The 19,869-nt window shown below is 32.6% G+C and overlaps 1 protein-coding gene across 2 annotated transcripts in view; it reads left to right on the plus strand.

Annotated features, from left to right (window-relative positions):
- The window catches only part of LOC131841561 (E3 ubiquitin-protein ligase CBL), a 97,179-nt gene that overhangs the window by 73,528 nt on the left and 3,782 nt on the right, over positions 1–19,869 (plus strand). The window contains exons 2-10 of one of the 2 annotated variants that reach the window (XM_059189879.1): positions 4,191–4,337; positions 7,691–7,834; positions 8,396–8,521; positions 9,440–9,555; positions 10,978–11,084; positions 11,560–11,672; positions 12,831–12,907; positions 13,368–13,456; positions 15,250–15,556. In XM_059189879.1, coding sequence (XP_059045862.1) covers positions 4,191–4,337; positions 7,691–7,834; positions 8,396–8,521; positions 9,440–9,555; positions 10,978–11,084; positions 11,560–11,672; positions 12,831–12,907; positions 13,368–13,456; positions 15,250–15,279 — 949 coding nt within the window. In that variant the 3' untranslated portion in view covers positions 15,280–15,556. Of the gene's footprint in view, positions 1–4,190; positions 4,338–7,690; positions 7,835–8,395; positions 8,522–9,439; positions 9,556–10,977; positions 11,085–11,559; positions 11,673–12,830; positions 12,908–13,367; positions 13,457–15,249; positions 15,557–19,869 lie in introns of those variants that run through there. The other variant, XM_059189880.1, reaches the window with a different exon arrangement.

Consider the following 19,869-nt stretch of genomic DNA (forward strand, 5'->3'; position numbering starts at 1 on the left):
TGACTAATTTGGAACTAAATGGCGCTGTGTGGATTGTCTTATAATATGTATTTAGTATATACATACATTACTATAAAAGGTATACATTACAAATCTAATTTACATTTCGAACACGTACCTATCAGTAATGCGGTGTTTACTATGTTTACCATAAACAAGCCTTACAAACCCTAGCCTATATATACGTGCATTCGAATGCGATCCACATTTCTTACGCAACATCTTACGACAGCTTATGTAAATAACAGTATCCTAACGAAATAAATACATATCTGCTACTTATCGAACTAGAACGAACCAATAATCTCAACTTTTTGAATTGAAACTGAAAAGATAAATTTTAGTAGGAATATTCTCGGCGTAGATAAGAGAGATTGCAAGTTATACAAACTTGCTAACTGTCTCTCTCTCTTACCTGTGGAGTTTTCATAGCCAAATTGTTTGACTATTCGCAAACCCTTATGACACCGTCGTCTGTACTTTTGTTATTTTTCTATTGTACTCAAAAATCCTTTATATTTGACTAAATTTACTTAAATATATTTTAGAAAACGCCAATTTTACAGAGGTTTTGTGAATTGTATTTGCTGTACAAAGAGTTTATTATTGTTTTACTTGTAATTTATAAATTAATACAAACAATAACGACACTAATGGCGTTCATAAGTGAATAAAATGTCCTGCATTATTTTTAATTTTGGCACAAGTGTTGTACCACTTGGATCGTAAGTCAAATACAATAAGACAAATAATTATTATTGTGTATGGAGTTGGACTACTGCATGTCACCTGCACTGTGGTCTTACCATCCCACTATCGATCTAATGGCGCGCAACGTGTTGTGTGAATTTATAATGTGGCTGCTTTTCTATACCTACGTGACTCACTGAAATCAGCACTATAGAGAAACCTTCCCATGGTATGAATAGCTCTATGTGAGAAGTGCTTGATAAAGAAAATGTAATTTAATAATGCATAGGTATACATTATATGTATTCTCTACCGTCATCTACTGAAGTTACTTACTAACTTTATTAGATGAGAGTAGAGAATAAATATTTACAAAGAGCTTTGAGCAGAAGTGAATAAAATGTACTACATGAATAAGTAATGTTGAATTAGAATTTCAATTTATTAATTTGAATGAATGTAAATATATTTTTTAAGTATCGAATTTATTTTTTTTATTAGAATTTATAACAAAAAAATATCTTGAAATACATTACGTATATTAGTTAAAAGAAAGATAACTTTCAAGTAATATTAATAATAGCATAAAAAACACTGTAATTTTTAAAATTAATTCTCGAATTCAATCGAAAATTGGCGAACATACATGCACAAGAAAAGTACACGTTGATTGTTTTGTTTATTCGTTTACTCATCCCCAGTGTGTTCAATATTGAAGTCTGTCCCTTTCTATACATGGTTAAAGCTGGTACCTGCGAAAGAGACACAAAACGCCCTGTCAGCGACAGCCGATCCCTTCAATATCGGAAATTAATTCAGCTAATTGCAAACGGGGGACAAAAGCCATTACCATTTCATGGCATCGCCTGAATATCTTGTTCAATTAATTGAAAAATAATTATCGAACTTCCATTTTGTAAATGCTTCGATATCCATACTATATAATAAAAATGTATCTGTTTACTATCTGCACATGTGATATATATGAGAAAGACTAATATTATGGGACTTTTTATAATAATAATAGCTGTAATACTAAACGCCTGTAAAATTGTCAGAGAATTTTTTACTTCCATTTAAAAAGAATCATACTCAATTTTGTTTGTTCATCTTTGGTGATTTTCACTCGCAAATATACGTCCATAACCCCTACAATGGGACAATACTAGAAAGTACATAGGATAATAACGGAAGACAAATCACACCACATTTCATCACACCACAACCATCCAGCGCCATCTAGTCCCAAGAGAAGCAGAGCTTTTGTTATGAATACTAGATAACTAATATTTGAATACATTCGTTTTATTAATGGATACGTAATAGAGAACAATCCAAGTCCAATACAAACAATAAATACTTATACAAATGTTTGTACTGTGCGAGGAATCGGACCTACGACGAACAAAAATAAACCGGTGTACTAAACCGCTAGACCACCGGGGCAATGTAATAGAACACAAAACAACGATTATAAGAATTCTTGTCTGTTTGTCGTAGAGTTGAAGTGGCTTAACTGATTTCAATGCTGTTTTCACTAATGTATTGTCGTAAGCTTAAAACCCACTTAAGAATTCAATGTTTGTTTTATTCCAACCAGTTTACATACACAAATGACATAAAATATTGTTATTTCTAACTGAAAGATAGATATACATAAATACCACGACGTAAGGGTACGAAGTCGCGGGATCAGCTAGTTAACAATATAAGAGAGATCTGTATAAATTAGGCGGTTCATGTTAAGCATTATTTATCGTTTAATGATTAAATTCAGCGAATGTATACCAAAACTGTATCAATAACGGTCAAGTTAATATGTATAGCGTCTATGTTATTGTATGTAGTTTGTCTTGCCTTTTATATACTATTTCTACTATTGCGTAATGCTTAGTAATGTATTTTCTTATGGATGGTAATAGAATACCCGCCTGTGCTAACGGTTTACGCTGGCGGGGCTCCAGTGGAGGATAAGATGAGCATGAGGTCAGGTTAGCCCATTGTGGTAAATTTACCATGAATTTTTCACGATGGTTTTCAGGGGGAACCACGTGGAGATCAACCTGACGGTGTATTGTCGGTAGCAATGGAGCCACCGACAACAGACAGTAAAATACCAGCTCATCTGGACGAATGGCGGTCCTCCACCGTGCGTTTTTACAGAAACTTTTTGCCACGCATAAACACATTGTGGTATCATTTTTCTGTCAAGAAAAAAGCATACTTTAACACAAATTCCCCTGGTGTGGTAATCACTAGTGAGCCGCAAGCTCGTTTGTTCTCTATGCTATTAAAAATGTCGAGAAAAAATGTACGTACCTTAATGGTCGCCATTACTAAAACATTGTAATTACGTATTAATATGATTAATTGTTGTAATTGTTCCTGATTCTTATTAATTTATGCTGTTCTACGTACTATTTATGCCTGCAATTTATTTACTTTTATTATAATCTACCTATATCACACCAAACCTGATAATAAATACCTAGTATCATACCTAACAATACGTTAATACAATTTCTATTAATTACTGTTCTTTGTCATAATATTCTTAGTTCTCGTAATGTTGATATATCACCATTCTGATGGATTTTTCTGTAAAAAGCACTTTAAACAAATGTAAAAAAAAATGACATGGTCGCCACAAGTATAACCTCGTCTGTCTTATCCACCCTACCCACCTTCTTTAATTATGGATTCTGTATCACCATTCTGTACCATATGACATCACAAGTATAAATAATTACTTACTTGTGTTTAAAGAAAATGTGTTTAATTCTATTTTTTAACTTCATGTTTAAGTCTTTGTTTCAAGGTATTTTCTGAAATAATCTAGTTTTAATGTTGCTATAATAAAATGAGAGTCATTGTTACTTGAATAAATAAATACAAGAAAATCTTAATATTACAAATGCGAAAGTTTGTGAGTATGGAATATGTGATATTACAAAACAACCATTCATCATCCATCCGATGGATGTTTTGTAAACTACCGAACGGATTTTGATGAAATTTTACAACAATATATAATATCTATACATCTAAATAATGCATTTACTATAAATTTAATGCGGGTGAAAGCAGGCAGGACAGTAGGTAAATATAAATTTAGTAGGTAAAAATTAATGTTAGTCGCTGACAGGATTGTCAACAAGTAACAAACTGTATTTCACCCTGCTAGTGCTGAGGGGTGCAGCTTGTCAGCAGTAATGGTTGATTCTTCATAATAAGACAATCTTATAAGTCGTAAGCTAAATATTATAGACTAGCTGTGCAACCTGTTTCGCCTGTTAAATTTCAATAAAAAATAGAGCCTACGTATTATTCTGATGCATAACCTATATTTATTGTAAAGTTTCATCAAAATGCGTTCTACGGTTTTTGCGTGAAAGAGTAACAAACATCTATACTTACAAATTTTCGCATGTATAATATTATTAGGATTAAGATGAATCTAGAATAATTTAATTAATAAATTATAATTTATTACATTCCAGCACACTGGTGTCGTGGAAAATCTTCCGTGAAGAGTTGAACAACGTGCACCCAATATCCTCGGGGCTGGAGACGATGGCGCTCAAGACAACAATAGACTTAACGTGCAACGATTTCATCTCCAACTTCGAATTTGATGTGTTCACCAGGTCAGTTGGTCTCTTAGTTTCCCCTTATTATAACTTCTCTTCTCTTTTCTTAGACCTAAGTATTTACTGATACCTTTTGCAGACCATGACACAAAAAAATATTAACTAAAATATTAAACAATCTGTAAGTCCATTTAATCATAAGTGGCAATTGCATTAACAGGATTATGGACATCACGTGATCTCGTGATGCATGTGGTATTTATCAGAATTTGCCATTCCGGAAGGCTAGGAATGGAAATATATTTTATTCAAATACATTTACAATAAGCACTTTTGTATAGTAATATTTTATTGATTCTATCACTCGTTCGTAACGCAGATTCATCACGATAAAAATGAGTGACAAATTTAAGAGTTGCTCTTTTATATAAATGTTATTCAACATTACATTTATAAGATTTTGCCTATATATAAACTGTCGAATAGCAAAAATGACATAAATAAATAGTTACGTGACTAAGATGTTATCTCTCCATGAGATTACAGGGTACACTCTAATTTCGCTGCCATATCTCACCCGTCAACCGAACCTCACACATCTTACAAAGCATACTTCCTGGCGATAAAATACCTAAGACAGAAAGATACATCCACAGGAGATCTATTTTAGCAGATGATCCAAATTTCATGAAACTTGGTGAAGTAGTTAAGCATAAGGAGTAAACTCATCTTTGTATTTGTAATATCAGCTTATAATAGATCACAGCTATATGAAGCAAATTAAGGAAAAATTAGTAGTTTTGTCGTATCAACAATTAAAGAGATTGTTAGAAAATCGTGGGAAATAGCAAAAGATCCACCGACAAAAGGGGGGTTTTAAATTATGAATGAATGAACATACCAACTGTTACATGTTGTAATGTAGTCTTTAAGTCAGAGTTTAGTATATTTACTCAATAATAACATAGTAATATAGTAGCTGTTATATACAAATATCAGAGGTAATTAATGTAAATGAAAATGAAATTCCCTCTTTATTCTCACATTTTGTTTTGATTAACACGTTTTATTACTGTCTTATTCATTATTAGGGGTCTGTATTAAAACAAGGCACTCCTTACAGTTCTGATACGTACACCCGTCTGTTCACCTACAATGTGCATTACTACTATAGCGCTGAAAGTTTTAGGCAATGGATAATTATCTCCACTTGAATTTAATTAAATTAACACTACGGGTTTAATTTAATTACACTATTATTACATATTCTTACAAAAACTACGCAGTGGCATCATCATTGCCTTGCCTTTATCCCATTATTTGTGGTCGGTGCAGCATGTCATCCGCTTCCACTGATTCCATCGGCCGTCATATCTGAGTATATTCTTTTTTTATTCATATAATCTTTCACACAATCCATCCATCTTTTTTTTGTCTTCCTCTCCATTTCCATCCCTCCACGTTCATTTTAGATTCAAACTGATACTCTTTTATATTAGGTAGATATTAGGCAACTGACAGTCACAATTAAACTTGTTTGTAAATATATACTTTAAACTAGCTGTCCCGGCAAATGTTGTTTAGCCTTAAAATAAAAATAAAAATTAGGGGTGGACTACCCCTAACATTTAGGGGGATGAAAAATAGATGTTGGCCGATTCTCAGACCTACTCAATACGCTCACAAAATTTCATGAGAATCGGTCATGCCGTTTCGGAGCAGTATGGGAACGAAAACTGTGACACGAGAATTTTATATTTAAGGTGAATACCTATATTCATTGTTTCTTATCTCTAGCTTTCATATCCACATATCCTGTATGAGACGTGCCTATAAAATATATAATTCCGTCAATTAATAATAGTGATGAAACCTATCTGTTTAAAAAATCTATGACCATCGTAACTACATTATTCTATATAGAATATATATATATATATATATTGACAGCCTCGGTGATCTAGCGTGGTTTAGCACACCGCTTTACCTCCGATGGCCGCGGGTTCGATTCCTCGCACGGTACAAACATTTGTACTCATGTGTATAATGTATGTATTAAAAAAATATATCTTATAATAACTTGGGACTAGATGGCGCTGTGTGAATTGCCCAAAGATGTATATACCTATGAAATTTCGCAAAAAATCTTGTTTTTTTATAACAGAGAACCCTACAAACATAATACATACTATATGATGACTTCTTTTATATTACTTCTCGAAATGGCTCTTGAATAATTAACATTTAAATTAACAAAACATACTTAATTTAAATATTGTCTCATTAAATTACTTTAATATTAATTTGGTATATTTTCACTTTTTTTTGTAACTGTAATGGCAAACAAGCTAAGTCCTTATAGACGCCTAATAATAATAATAATAACCCTGGACACACACCTGGATACACACATCTAGTACCAAGCTAAGCAGAGTTTGTGTTATGGGTACTTGACAACTGATATTATAAAAAAAGCTTAGATTTTTTTGTAAATACATACGTAATATACTCGTACATAGTAAACACCCAGGCGAATACAAATACTCGTGAATATTGACAATAAATTGATTTATTATTCATTCATTCATAATTTAAGAGCCACGCTCTTGTCGGTGGAGCTCTTGCCACTTTTAGATAGATAGATAGATATATCGTTTATTTGTTTGTTACTAATCACACACATGTTCATAAGAATAGACAATACATAATACAACATAAGATTTATAAAATTGTGTTATTATGTGTGTATAACTGTGTGTAACAATGTATAACCTTGATACGATACGCCTCCAGTTTTTGCTTGATGTAGCTGTGCCTTGGTCTTCCTGTCCCCCTGTTTCCTTCTATCTTTGTTATAATATAAAAAAACAAATATTATGGTAACACAACACAACAAATAAATTATGGTACAATAAAATTCTCATATTATATCAATCACTTAACAGATAAAAGATTGTTCTATGTTAAACTGCAGGATGTTTAAATTGACCTTATTGATTCTGTGCCTGTGATATAAGCAATACATTATATTTTCATTCAGTTAGGTATTTTTTTTTTGGACTACTTAAATGATGTTGGACGCAGCTGGCATTTGCAGCTTCACCGGACCGTATGGGGTGAGTACAGATGACACTCCAAACCCGCGGAAGGACTTATGGAGCGGCTGAAGGCCAACCTCCGCCTGACAGATACGACTTTAGTGGCATTCGACTTTGAGGGCACTGCTAGGTTTCAAACCTCACCTCAGGCCATCGCAATTTTGAATTAAGTGGAGAATTTATCGGAGTGGATTTAAAACAGTACAAAGTACCTGCTTATGCTAAGGAAGTGTTCGGAATACGTTGTAGTTAATAGTGTTATAAGTAATCTTGATTGTATTCTGATAATCACGATATGCTGTTCTATTTCAGGTTATTTCAGCCATGGAGCACCTTACTCCGCAATTGGCAGTTACTCGCCGTCACACACCCTGGTTACGTGGCGTTCCTCACGTACGACGAGGTGAAGGCGAGACTCCAGAAGTATATCCATAAGGCTGGTAGTTATGTGTTCAGGTAAGATTTTTTTTATACTATATATATTAAACCAAAAATATATATTAAAACAAATCAAATATCTTTATTTATGTTGGTCTATGACACGACTTATGATATGTCAAATCTACCGTCAAATCATAGTGCTGTATCATTTGCAATTCTGATGTAAAATTTGATTTCCGTCGTTTTTCGTAGGAATCTGGAAATTTTATTTATATATATTTATAAATAAAGTTTTTGCATATTTATCCTATAGGATTTTCATTACACTCAAATTATTCAGTGCTTGTGTTATGAGTACTATACAACTGATAGAAATATATGAATACATTTATTTTTTAAAATGTACATAATATATTTTCTATGAAAACAGCCAGACGTATACAAACAATCGTAATCATGAATACAAATGTTTGTGCCTTGCCAGAAATCGAACCCGCAACCATAGAAAGTATTGCATATAAACGAACGAGTTTGTCGAATTGGCATATTCTAGCTTCACTTTGGTCTTTCTTGACTTACCATTTCTGATTTTTTATTTTGTTTTTAATTTTAATTAATTTATTGTTTTTTTGTCAGATTGTCGTGTACACGGCTTGGCCAGTGGGCCATAGGATACGTGACGGCAGATGGTGAAATACTGCAAACAATACCACAAAACAAGAGTTTGGTTCAAGCATTACTCGACGGTTACAGGGAGGGATTGTAAGTTATACATATTTATTACTATATTTAGATAAGTACACAATTTATTAATACTGTTAAATATATGTTAATTTTTAAAAACCGTAAAATGTAGTCAGCTATGATTAGAGACGTGACGTCATTTTAACCATGCGGTTAAAAATGCATTTTTCGTTATTAACTGTTAATTAACCGCACTTTATGCTTGTTACGGTTAAATAAGAAGCCACTTGCGATATATAGCGAATATATCGCAAGTGGCTTCAATTGCGTACCGCGACTAGGGCGATGATGCCAGCCTAAAATAGAAATAATCTTTATTCAAATAAACTCAATACAAGTACTTTTGAAATAGTCATATTTTTTATTGTACCACTCATTTGTAACACAGGCTCATTACAAGAAGAATGAACAAGAAACTCGTGTATGAAACTCTTTTCCATTATTTAAAGTAAATAATTACGCAGTAACAAGTAAGAGGCACGCGATAATTAGCATAGAAACCGCTAGGCACTAAGGAATATTAAAGTTCACACACTCATAGTATATCTAAAGAACTAGTGCAAAATGTTAATATATATTATTATTTTATGCATAAAAACGCACTAAATTATAAAATAAAACATCACACACACTACCATTTATTTGACACACACACAAACAAGTTATAGTATTTGACCTTGATAATGTTCAAATTTATATTAATTAAGGTCTAATTTTGAACATTGGGCGACCACTAGTATCACGGCTGGCAACGGCAGTGAATTAGGGTAAAATAAATAAAATAACTTACTAAATTTGAAGTGATGTTTTTAGTGGCAGAATATATGACACAATGTAGCAAAACAATATAATAAAAAATATATGGTTTAAAAATAGAAATAGCTATAAAAAGAGGTCTGTGGCCAACAACTAGAATAAAATATGATATCGTTTCAGCTACTTGTATCCTGACGGTCGGGATACAAACCCGGACCTCAGCAGCGCGATCATATCGCCCGCTGAGGACCACATCACAGTCACGCAAGAGCAATACGAACTGTATTGTGAAATGGGTGTGTATATAATTTTATCTATGTTTTATTTAGATGTCTATGAATAAATGAATGAAACTCTTTATTGTTCCGCTCACAGAAAATACAACTGTATTTTCTGTGAGCGGAACAATAATAAACAACAAAAAAATACAGAACATATACTATTCTATATTCTATGACGTATTACAATATTTATTATTATTGTAAATATGTACATTTATTTAAAAAAAAATACCGAGGAAACCGACCGATTCAAATACTTCGGTTCGATTATATGTAGTGATGGGACAATAGATGCACATATAACTCACCACATAAATACCGGTTGGATAAAATGGAGGGAGCTCTCTGGAGTACTCTGCGATAGAAGAATGCCCATTCGCACCAAGGGCAGAGTATATAAAGCGGCAGTGCGTGCGGCCATGACGTACGGCTCTGAATGCTGGGCGCTGAAAAAGCACCAAGAGCAGAAACTCAATGTCGCAGAAATGAGAATGCTAAGATAGGCTGGTGGCATAACAATGCTGGATCACATCAAAAACATCCACGTTCGAGGTAGTTTTAAGGTGACTTCCATACAGGAGAAGATTTTAGAGAGCCGTCTAAGGTGGTACTGTCATGTCATGCGGCGACCATCAGACCACATGACAAGAACAGTGCTTGACATAAGTACCCAGCCCAAAAGACGTGGCAGACCCCGTCTCACATGGATGTCCGTTATTGAGAGGGATATAAAAAGCGCCAAAATAACATCCCAGACGACCCAGGGCAGAACGTCCTGGCGAAGATTGACAGGAAGGGCCGACCCCAAATAAATGGAACCAAGGCCAGGCAAAAGAAAGATTTAAAAAAAAAATACGAGCTGAGTTTCTTGTCAGTTCTTCTCATCTCGAAATCATTCCGAACTGACGGTAGATTTGACATATCATAAGAGTCTGTAATAGACCTACATGAATAAAGATATTTTGAATTTGAATATATATTATTTATTTGATGATCGACAAAGGAATGGTGCATCCGTCTGAGCTAACGTTATACGCTGACGGCGGAGGATCTTACGGTGAGATTATTCTCATCATATAATCATCCACTGCGGTTCCTGACCTCATGGGCAGGTCAGTTAGTTAGCCCATCTTGATAAAATCACTTGGTATCCAATGGTAACCGCGTGGAAGTCGATCTGACATGGTATATTACTAGCAATGAGGTTCTAGTCCCTATTATATACTAACAACCCGTCCCCACTCCTGTATATTATGTATGTATTCACAAAAGAATATATTATGTGTATATATCAGTTGTCTAGTATGGGTAATAGACAACTGTGATACACAAGCAATTGGGGAACACAAGTTCTGTTTAGTTTGGGACTAGATGGCACTGTGTGGATTGTCCTGGGTAATTATTATTATTAACAATGTTTTTTTTATTACATTACAGGTAGCACGTTTCAACTCTGCAAGATATGCGCGGAGAATGATAAGGACATAAGAATAGAGCCGTGTGGTCACCTTTTATGTACACCGTGTCTCACAGCGTGGCAAATTGTAAGAAATTAATTTATTTAATCTTTATTGCACCAAAACTAAATTATAAAGAATATAAATAGAAATTATAGAGTACAATAGGCAGTCTTATCGTATTGGCAAATTTTTTTTATGTCACTAGCTGACCCGACAGACGTCCTGTCTTATGGACGTTATATATGTACATATGAATATTTAATTCGCAATTAACATTTCTAATGTTTCAAGCAACTTTTTCTTTTTTTTTCTTACGGAAGAACCTTCTGAAAATAACAAAGACAAAAAATAAAATTTTAACCCTCTGGTGAGAGTGAGACACCAATATCTATAACGCTATTCCGATTGACTGCGGTACGCCCACGGCGATGTTGTATGGATTTGGAATAATGTGGATACACAAAATATACTGCTAATGTTGTGCAAAATTTTTCTATTACATGAATATTTTTTTTTATTATTGTTTAAAAAAAGTACTTAAATTGTGAATATGTTTCAGGATTCCGAGGGGCAAGGGTGTCCGTTCTGTAGGGCGGAAATAAAGGGCACAGAGCAAGTAGTTGTGGACGCGTTTGTACCGCCGCGTCCGCCCAACACTAATAGTGAGCCCAAGTGAGTTCTTTTTTATTTTCATTCATCATCATCATCATCATCATTTCAGCCCGGAAATCGTCCAGAGCTGAACAAAGACCTCCCCCAAAAATCTCCATTATTGTGATTGTATAGTTATTATTATTTATTTATTTATTTATTTGAGCGACCAACAAGACACTGTGAGGTTACAATTATTATCACTTACAAAAAGTTCAGGTATATAGTGTTGACTTAATTACTGGTTGCTATGGCAACGCGTATTTGTTTACAGATGTTTATATATGTGTATACATATTTATCTTTTTATTCTATTTTACATTCTGACGATCCGTGATGTGTTTTTTAAAAGACAAAGAAAGTTCAATTAACTTATTTAATTCTAATTACCGTCCCATTTTTTTTGACTACTCTAATGCTGTTTTTCCGCAGCTGGCCTTTACATTTTAACCGAACGATAGGGGGCGAATGCAGATGGCATTGCAAACTCGCGGAAGTACTTATGAAACGGAAAACATTTGTCTAAAATTCAGTCAGTCAGTCAGTCAGTTACGATACCAATTTGTTGAATCGTAACTATTCATTTTAGACAATTAGTTTTAAAGCTTTCTCTATGTAGTTTTCACAATATATTTTATTATTACACCCTCAATAGTGTTTCCATGCCATTTTATTTTTAAATAAATTTTGCGACTAAAATGAGGTTCGCGCGAATCGCGACACGACCGTGGTTTGGTGGTCAACACAGCTTCTGAGCTATATCCAAACTGCATTCAATGTTAGGCATTAGGTTAGGAGATGCGTATCACAATATGGGTGTAGACACAATAATAGTCGGAATTTTATCACCATTAGACAAGGTATAATTCTTACAATGCTCTGGAGATGGGCGCAAATAACTATAACACAGTTTTCATAAACTAATGTAGTTGTTTACGTTTAACATGTTATTGTTAAAACTTTGTTTTTGGTTTAAATAAATTCTTTAAATTCTTTAATCTATTGTTTCCACACTGAATATTTGTGATCTCTAACATCCTAATTGAAAAATTAATATAAATCAATAAAGTAATGAAATAGTGAATCAAATGTAAGCTCTGGTTATCTTGCGACTAGATGGCGCTGTTGTAAAATTATCTAAAGAGGCATTTTTTTTATTTATCCATTGATATGTTTCAGAAACACAAAGACTGCCGTAAAGCCTGTATCATCAAACTCGTCAGGTTCATCGGGATCATCGGGGTGCAACGGTTCCAGTAAGTATCTCATTTAGAGGTTCTAGGTGTTCCAGCTGTTTATCACACCGCCTTCTTCTGATGGTCACGGGTTCGATTCCACGTGTGGAAATACCGAGTGATTATGGAGCGCTTGCTATTGCTGCCTGACGGATACGACTTTAGTCTAAAGGCTCTGCTAGGAGTCCAACCTTTGGTCGTCGTAATTTCGATCTACGTTTTAATTGGACTGGGGATTGATCGGAGGGTCATATAGGATGTATATTATGATAATGTGTATATACTTATATAGCTTTTCTCGAGTAAATTCGGAGGGACTACTTTTTACAGCCTATCTCTGGTAAAATGTGCCGCCTTCAAATGTTGTGTACTATATTTTGTATTATGTTCATTGAAGTTAAATAAATAAATAAAAATCTTGTGATATATTGATTTTCATAATGACCCATGAATAATAATATTTGTGTTTCATTAATTTCAGGTGTAGATGTAACGATATCAAACAACTCGAATGGTTGGTCGAGAAACGCTACCTTCAATGGACTCACTGATGACATTGACGATACCGAGGTAAATTGAACTTTACTTATATACAACTTTAGAAACGTTTTCTATTAATATTTTATCTGTAGTTCTATAAAAATAGGTTTCGACCAAAAGAACAGATATAATAGTAGGATTTTTTTTTTGCGAAACTCATAGTAATTAGAGAATATCTCTTCTTATTGTCTATGACGTGACTTACTGTGGATGTAACTCCATTAAACAATGTATAACTTATATATTCAACCTACAGAAATATAGCCATGAGTTTTGTGTTTACTATGATATTGATAGTTGAAAATATCTCTGACTACCCTACCTGGGATAATAATCGTGACGTATGCTGTTAGCTTAGTCATGAATCATGCATATGCAAACGAGTATTGGCATTATGCGTATGCTATGCATTGGGAAATGAAATATGCAAATTAATCCGCATATACCCACGTAAATGATCTCTGTTAGGATAGAATTGAGAGATAGCTTAAATGATATTACAATTTATTGTTTTTTTTTTTATTTTACGTAGCATGGGTTTTGCATTTTGCCCGTATGGAAATTATAGTTTGCTAAGTTCATGCATATAATTCCTTACCCCTCTTCTTTCTGAGTAGGCATGAATTTGACAACCTCGCTGGTCTAGCGGTTTAGCAACGCTTTACTTACGATAGTCGCGGGTTCGATTCCTCCTACCACGTATCGGTGTTTTCTATGTATTTCAATCAGTTGTCTAGTACACATAACACAAGTTCTGCTTACCTTGACACTTGACGGTGCTGTGTAAATTGTCCAGGCTTAAATAACACTGTCTGGATTTTATGCATGAATTTAGCAACCTATAGCATGTATGTTTTGATTGGGAAATGCTTCTAAATGTTGTGTGTTGTATTTTTTTTTCTTATCATGTGTGTTTTCATTTGGAACTGAAATGTCAGATGGTCATGGTATGGTGCACCCTTCTGCGCTAACGGTTTCAGCTGGTAGGGCACCAGTGGAGGATGATAGGATGAGCTTGAAGTCAAGTCAGTTAGCCTATCATGTTGAATTCACTAGGAATTAACCATGACGGTTCAAGTAATAGTAGTTAGTATCAACCGCGTGGAGGTCGATCTGACATATAAATAGGTAGCAAAAAGGCTGCTTGTCCACCTACTACTACACACTACTCCTAAATTCACTCAATTTACAAATCAAAATTATTTCAATTCATGTCAATAAACGTACTAGCGATTTGTGATATTATTCGAAAGTAGTTGTGGTGTAGTTGTTTTCTTACTAGACTTGAGGCTTCAAACTCCTGAGTTTGAATGTCGCTGACACCAAAAATTTGTGTGCCAATATGTATTTCGGACTGACTCTCCGGTCAGTAAACATCTATATCATACCAAATTTAGCGACCTCTAGCATTTTAACTTGTTAGGTCCTCTCCTAGAAATTAAGTAGGGAATTCCACTTTGGCGATCGTATCTCATCCTATCTATCTTCTGGTGCCCCGCTAGCATTTCCCATTAACTAAGCTGCAGACACCATACCATCATCATTAGAAAAATGAGATACACTTGTGATCGCATCTATATATACATAATCATATATAAACGAAATTTTATTGTATTAAGCAGTGTTTTAAACTTTAAAATATTCTTATATCGAGCACACAAGTCTTTAATTTGATTCATCTCCATTTGATTAGAGAGGGTTATGGAATTGTATCATTTTCTAGGGTGCCGTGGATTCTAGAGGTTAAAAAACGCTGTTAAGTATTGACAGTCAAGTTTGTAAGCTACACACGCATGCTTCACCATCTGTTGTTTGTTTTACAGAGACGCGCGAGAAAATCACCGCATGCTTAATATTTGCACGGGCTTTGCACGACCCGGCGGTTACATTCCATTGTTTTGTCGTGTTGTTGTCTATGGCGGGATCTGATCCATTAGTGAATGGGAATTTATCAATATTATGATTATTAGTATTAAATAGGTAATTTACTATTGTAAGTGGGAAGCGAACTGATGGCCTAACGGTGGAAAGCTGCAACTGTATACAGAAATAATAGGGAGTTATGTGATAGGTAGAACTGAAGTTGCGAATTAAAGCTAGTTTGAATGCTGGTACCTCAATTTTATATATTTTAGCCGCGAAGCAGCTTACTTTTGTTGTATGCTAAGCTGTTTAACATGAAGGGCATTCGGCTTTGGTTTTACGGCAGTGAAGTTACATGTCTATAGGCATAACTTCCACATATCCTTCGAAACGGCTGCGCATCAGTATTACGGGCGTTAAATGCGTGTTTGCCATTCAAAATACAAAAAAATCGAGCCATAACTGTGTATGTCAAATTCGCGTGGGCTATATATAAATACATAATGTTTAATTAGAACTAGAGATTATAGAAAACGAAAACTGATAGATCTGTCTACCGTAAATTGAACTCTAAGTGAGTGGAGTGAAGAATGAAAAGCGCGTATGTCAGAATTTGTATAAAGTGGTGGGGTATAAGTAGGAGTATTATTGTACTGTTTAAGTATTCATCTGTCACGCAATTTTCATTCGTCTATGTAAAATCTTAAGTCTCAATTTAAGTATTTCATGAGCAACTACGAGCGTGGGTGTCACAGTATAGTTTGCGATGTTTGTTCTTTATTTATTTATTTTAATTCAGACAACTGTTTATATTATTATGACAATATTGGCCCATATTACAGACTAACATATAATAAAACATAATAACATACAATACATATAAAGTAATTATATTTAAATCTAGATATTAGGTAGATGAAAGTTGTTTTCCATCGTGTAGGCCATCAGATTACTTGACATTTACAATGATCTAAAAATGAAGTATGTGTTGAAAATGAATGAAAAAATATTTTAAGGTTCATTACACTATCATACGGAACACAGGAATATATAGATCTAGTTGAACGGAAAGACTCAATTTCTATGAAATCAATTTTGAGGTATTTACATGTATTCAAAATTAATATCGTTACGATCCTAAAAAATATAATTGTGATATATCTATGTCTACATGAATTGGGCAATGATTTTAAACTACTATTTAACGTTAAACTACCTTAAATAACTTAGAATTATAAATACCGATAATTATTAATTTTTGATATATGATAGTGTAATGTAACCCTAATGTGCATATATAGATATGATTATAGCAAATGAATGTTTGTTAAAAATGTTTTAATAAAAATCGTAACAGGTTTTTGGTAGCCAGTATTCTGTCTACGCCTTAGATAATCGTGGAGATGGATAATAAAAGTGTTATGAGTCCTAATGAATTATGGTATTGAAATCAGTATCAATTATAATCATTTGGAATAACTTTCTCTGGTTGCTTTAAACTCCAAATAGTTTAATGTCACATATATTTTCGTACATATATTCCTTTGTAGTCGTTTAGTAGTAGTAATATGTACCTAATTGCTCATTATATAAAATCGATATTTACTTATACGTGAAGTCGTAAAATCGCGAAAAGGCGATAACTGATTGTATTTCTGTTTGTGCGTGAAGGTTTCACGTAAAAACGTATACGTAACAATATTATTAGAATACATATAATATTTGTATTGTTAAGAATATTATTTGTATTCCGATTAAATAATCGAAATTTAACATTTATTCAAAATAAGAATACAGCAATTAATTAAATTTTTGTTTAAAATTCGAATAAATTAAAGTTTTGAATATAATACTTTTTTCTAAATTCAAAATTATTCGAAATATATATACAATTTACTGGACTGATTTATTATACCCGTGACTAATATTAGATAATTTATATCAATACAAGTACTTAAAATTTGGATTCGTAAAATTTACTTAGCATGATTTATTTTTTATATGTGCAAATTTTTGTTCGTGCCAATTATTTATTCTTTTCTCGTTATAGTATTATTTATTATAATAATTTATGATAGTTTAGGGACAAATGAAGACTTATATTACTGAAACAATCCTTAAATATGAATGTATTAACAAAAAAAAAATTATAGTAATTATGAGGTAAATTGAATGTTATGTATATAAAATTATTATTAAAATTATAAAAAATGAATAAATGTCCAGTGTTATAATGACTAAACATGATAACTTTCTATTTCAATGCCTAAAAATGGCCTCTATTGAAATTGATACACCTAGAAGAAGTTTAGAATAAGTTGTTTTAAAATTAATTTCAGTGTTTCATATAAAATATGCAAATAGTATGTAATTAATTTTAATTATTGCAAATTCAAGGGCTCTATCTAATTAATAGGTTATATGAAAGATCTTGTTTTTTAATATTCGAAGTCAGTTTTTTTGTAGCTGTGTTCGTAAAATATCGAATCCTTTTTAACTTAATTTCGACTTAATTAATATTAAGGTTTGACTTTTTTTTGTAAAATAGTATTTTTTTTATTGCTGACTTACTGATTTATTTATTTTTAAGTTTTTAATGTTGACAATATACGCTTGGTGATAATGTGCTTTTGTGTTTTTTTTTTATCTATTTTAATTTGTTTATTTTGTTTGGAACCAATGTTTTTCCTATTAAAAAAATATTGGTTATGTTTGGTGTTTTGATGATGATAAAGATGCATGATTAAACGAAAATCAATTCAAAGTACTAAATTATAGAGTTGAATTTCACTAGAGCATGTTTGTTTGAAGGACTGGTATGGTATGCTTTTTATAATTTTATATAAATATTTGCTCACTTGAAACAACTGTTGAAGTATGTCTAACAGTTTTCAGTGAAAGTGGTTGAAATTGCATTACTTAATCATTGGGCTAAATTCACAATCTTATATTTTGGTTATTTTTGTTGTAGTAATAAAAAAAAGACTAGGTAAACGGAGAAAATATATTAATATAGACTACTGACAATTAGGAATAGAAAGAAGGAATTGAAGTATCAAAAACAAGAATGTAATATAAAAAAACTATAAATTTAAATACAAATTTAGAATATAAAACATTTCTTCATTAGCCAGTTGCAACACTCCCCCTTAATGAGAAATGTTCAAAAAAGGCAAAAAAAGTAGTTGCAAAAAAATATATATATTTTGCCAACCCCATACCTACTGTTTCTTAAAAACATCAGCAGGCATATCACTGCTTTTGAAAATATTCTAAAAATTAAATTTTATTATATATCTTTTTCTCTATAAATTAAAAGATTTATTTCATTCTATTATAATATAAGTCACATGACCAAAAATAAAGCCAAAAAAAAATCAAAAGAAAAAATGAAAAATAACAATATAAGTATGAAAATATATGTACAAAAATATAGTATCTCAGCACTATTACTATATAATTTAATTGTACAATCATATTATTTCCTTTATCGTTCTAATATACATATATGGCGGTAAGAGAAGATCAATAAATTAATTTTAAGAATTTATAGTATACTGTAGGCTTCGCTAATATTAAACTCACTGAGACAATATATAATGTATAATACAAGTTGTATCAATTCCATACCTCTTGAGTTATAACAGGGGACGTGGATAATACCAGCCCAACCATATATTGCACCATCAGGATCAACCACAATTCATTCCCAAAAGTCCTCAAGAATTAGTCACAACTCTTCATCTTCTTACCGTCAAAAGTCGGGACGATAGTCATCACCAAGATACCATCAATTAATTCCCTTTTAATAATAAAATACCTTATCCATAAGACAGATTCCAAAAGTGAGACTTCATAGGAATATATGACAGCTTACGGAATCTTTAATACTTAATTTTGTCAATATCAGCTAAGTTTTGTAAAGTCCACATAAAGCCTAATATATTCCTCTTCATTCGTCTTCAAAGGCATCATGTAATGATCAACGATGGCCATTTTACGTAGACCACTGCTCCGTCGTCTACTGTGAGGCATATCTTTGCAGGCGCCTTCCTATTATTCCATGCCTTGAACAATCCGCACCGTAAACATATTGGTGACCATAGATCTTAGTAATTAGGCATTTTAAACATTCACCAAGGATACCCTTCTCTTTTAGATCTTATCTGTGCTACTTATAAGACAAAACGACGGAATTAATGAGGAATTCGACTTACTTTTTCTCCGCTTCCTTCATGTGACATTTTTGACAGAACTAATATTTTTCCTTATTACCCCCAAAAATCACAAATTAAAATCTTTTTCTTGTTCGGATTTCCTATAATGTATTGAGCTTGTTGAAATCGTGTTGATAACGTGTTGTAGTAATAAGAAAAAAGACTAGGTAAACGGAGAAAATATATTAATATAGGCTACTGACAATTAAGAATAGAAAGAATGTATTGAAGTATCAAAAACAAGAATGTAATATAAAAGAACTATAAATTTAAATACAAATTTAGAATATAAAATATTTCTGCATTATCCAGTTACAACAATTTTGGATATTAATGTATGCATATTTATAAATCACAGCATAT

Source organism: Achroia grisella, unplaced genomic scaffold (genome assembly GCF_030625045.1).
Source record: "Achroia grisella isolate CSIRO2021 unplaced genomic scaffold, CSIRO_AGI_Agris_v1 utg1847, whole genome shotgun sequence".
NCBI lineage: Eukaryota > Metazoa > Arthropoda > Insecta > Lepidoptera > Pyralidae > Achroia > Achroia grisella.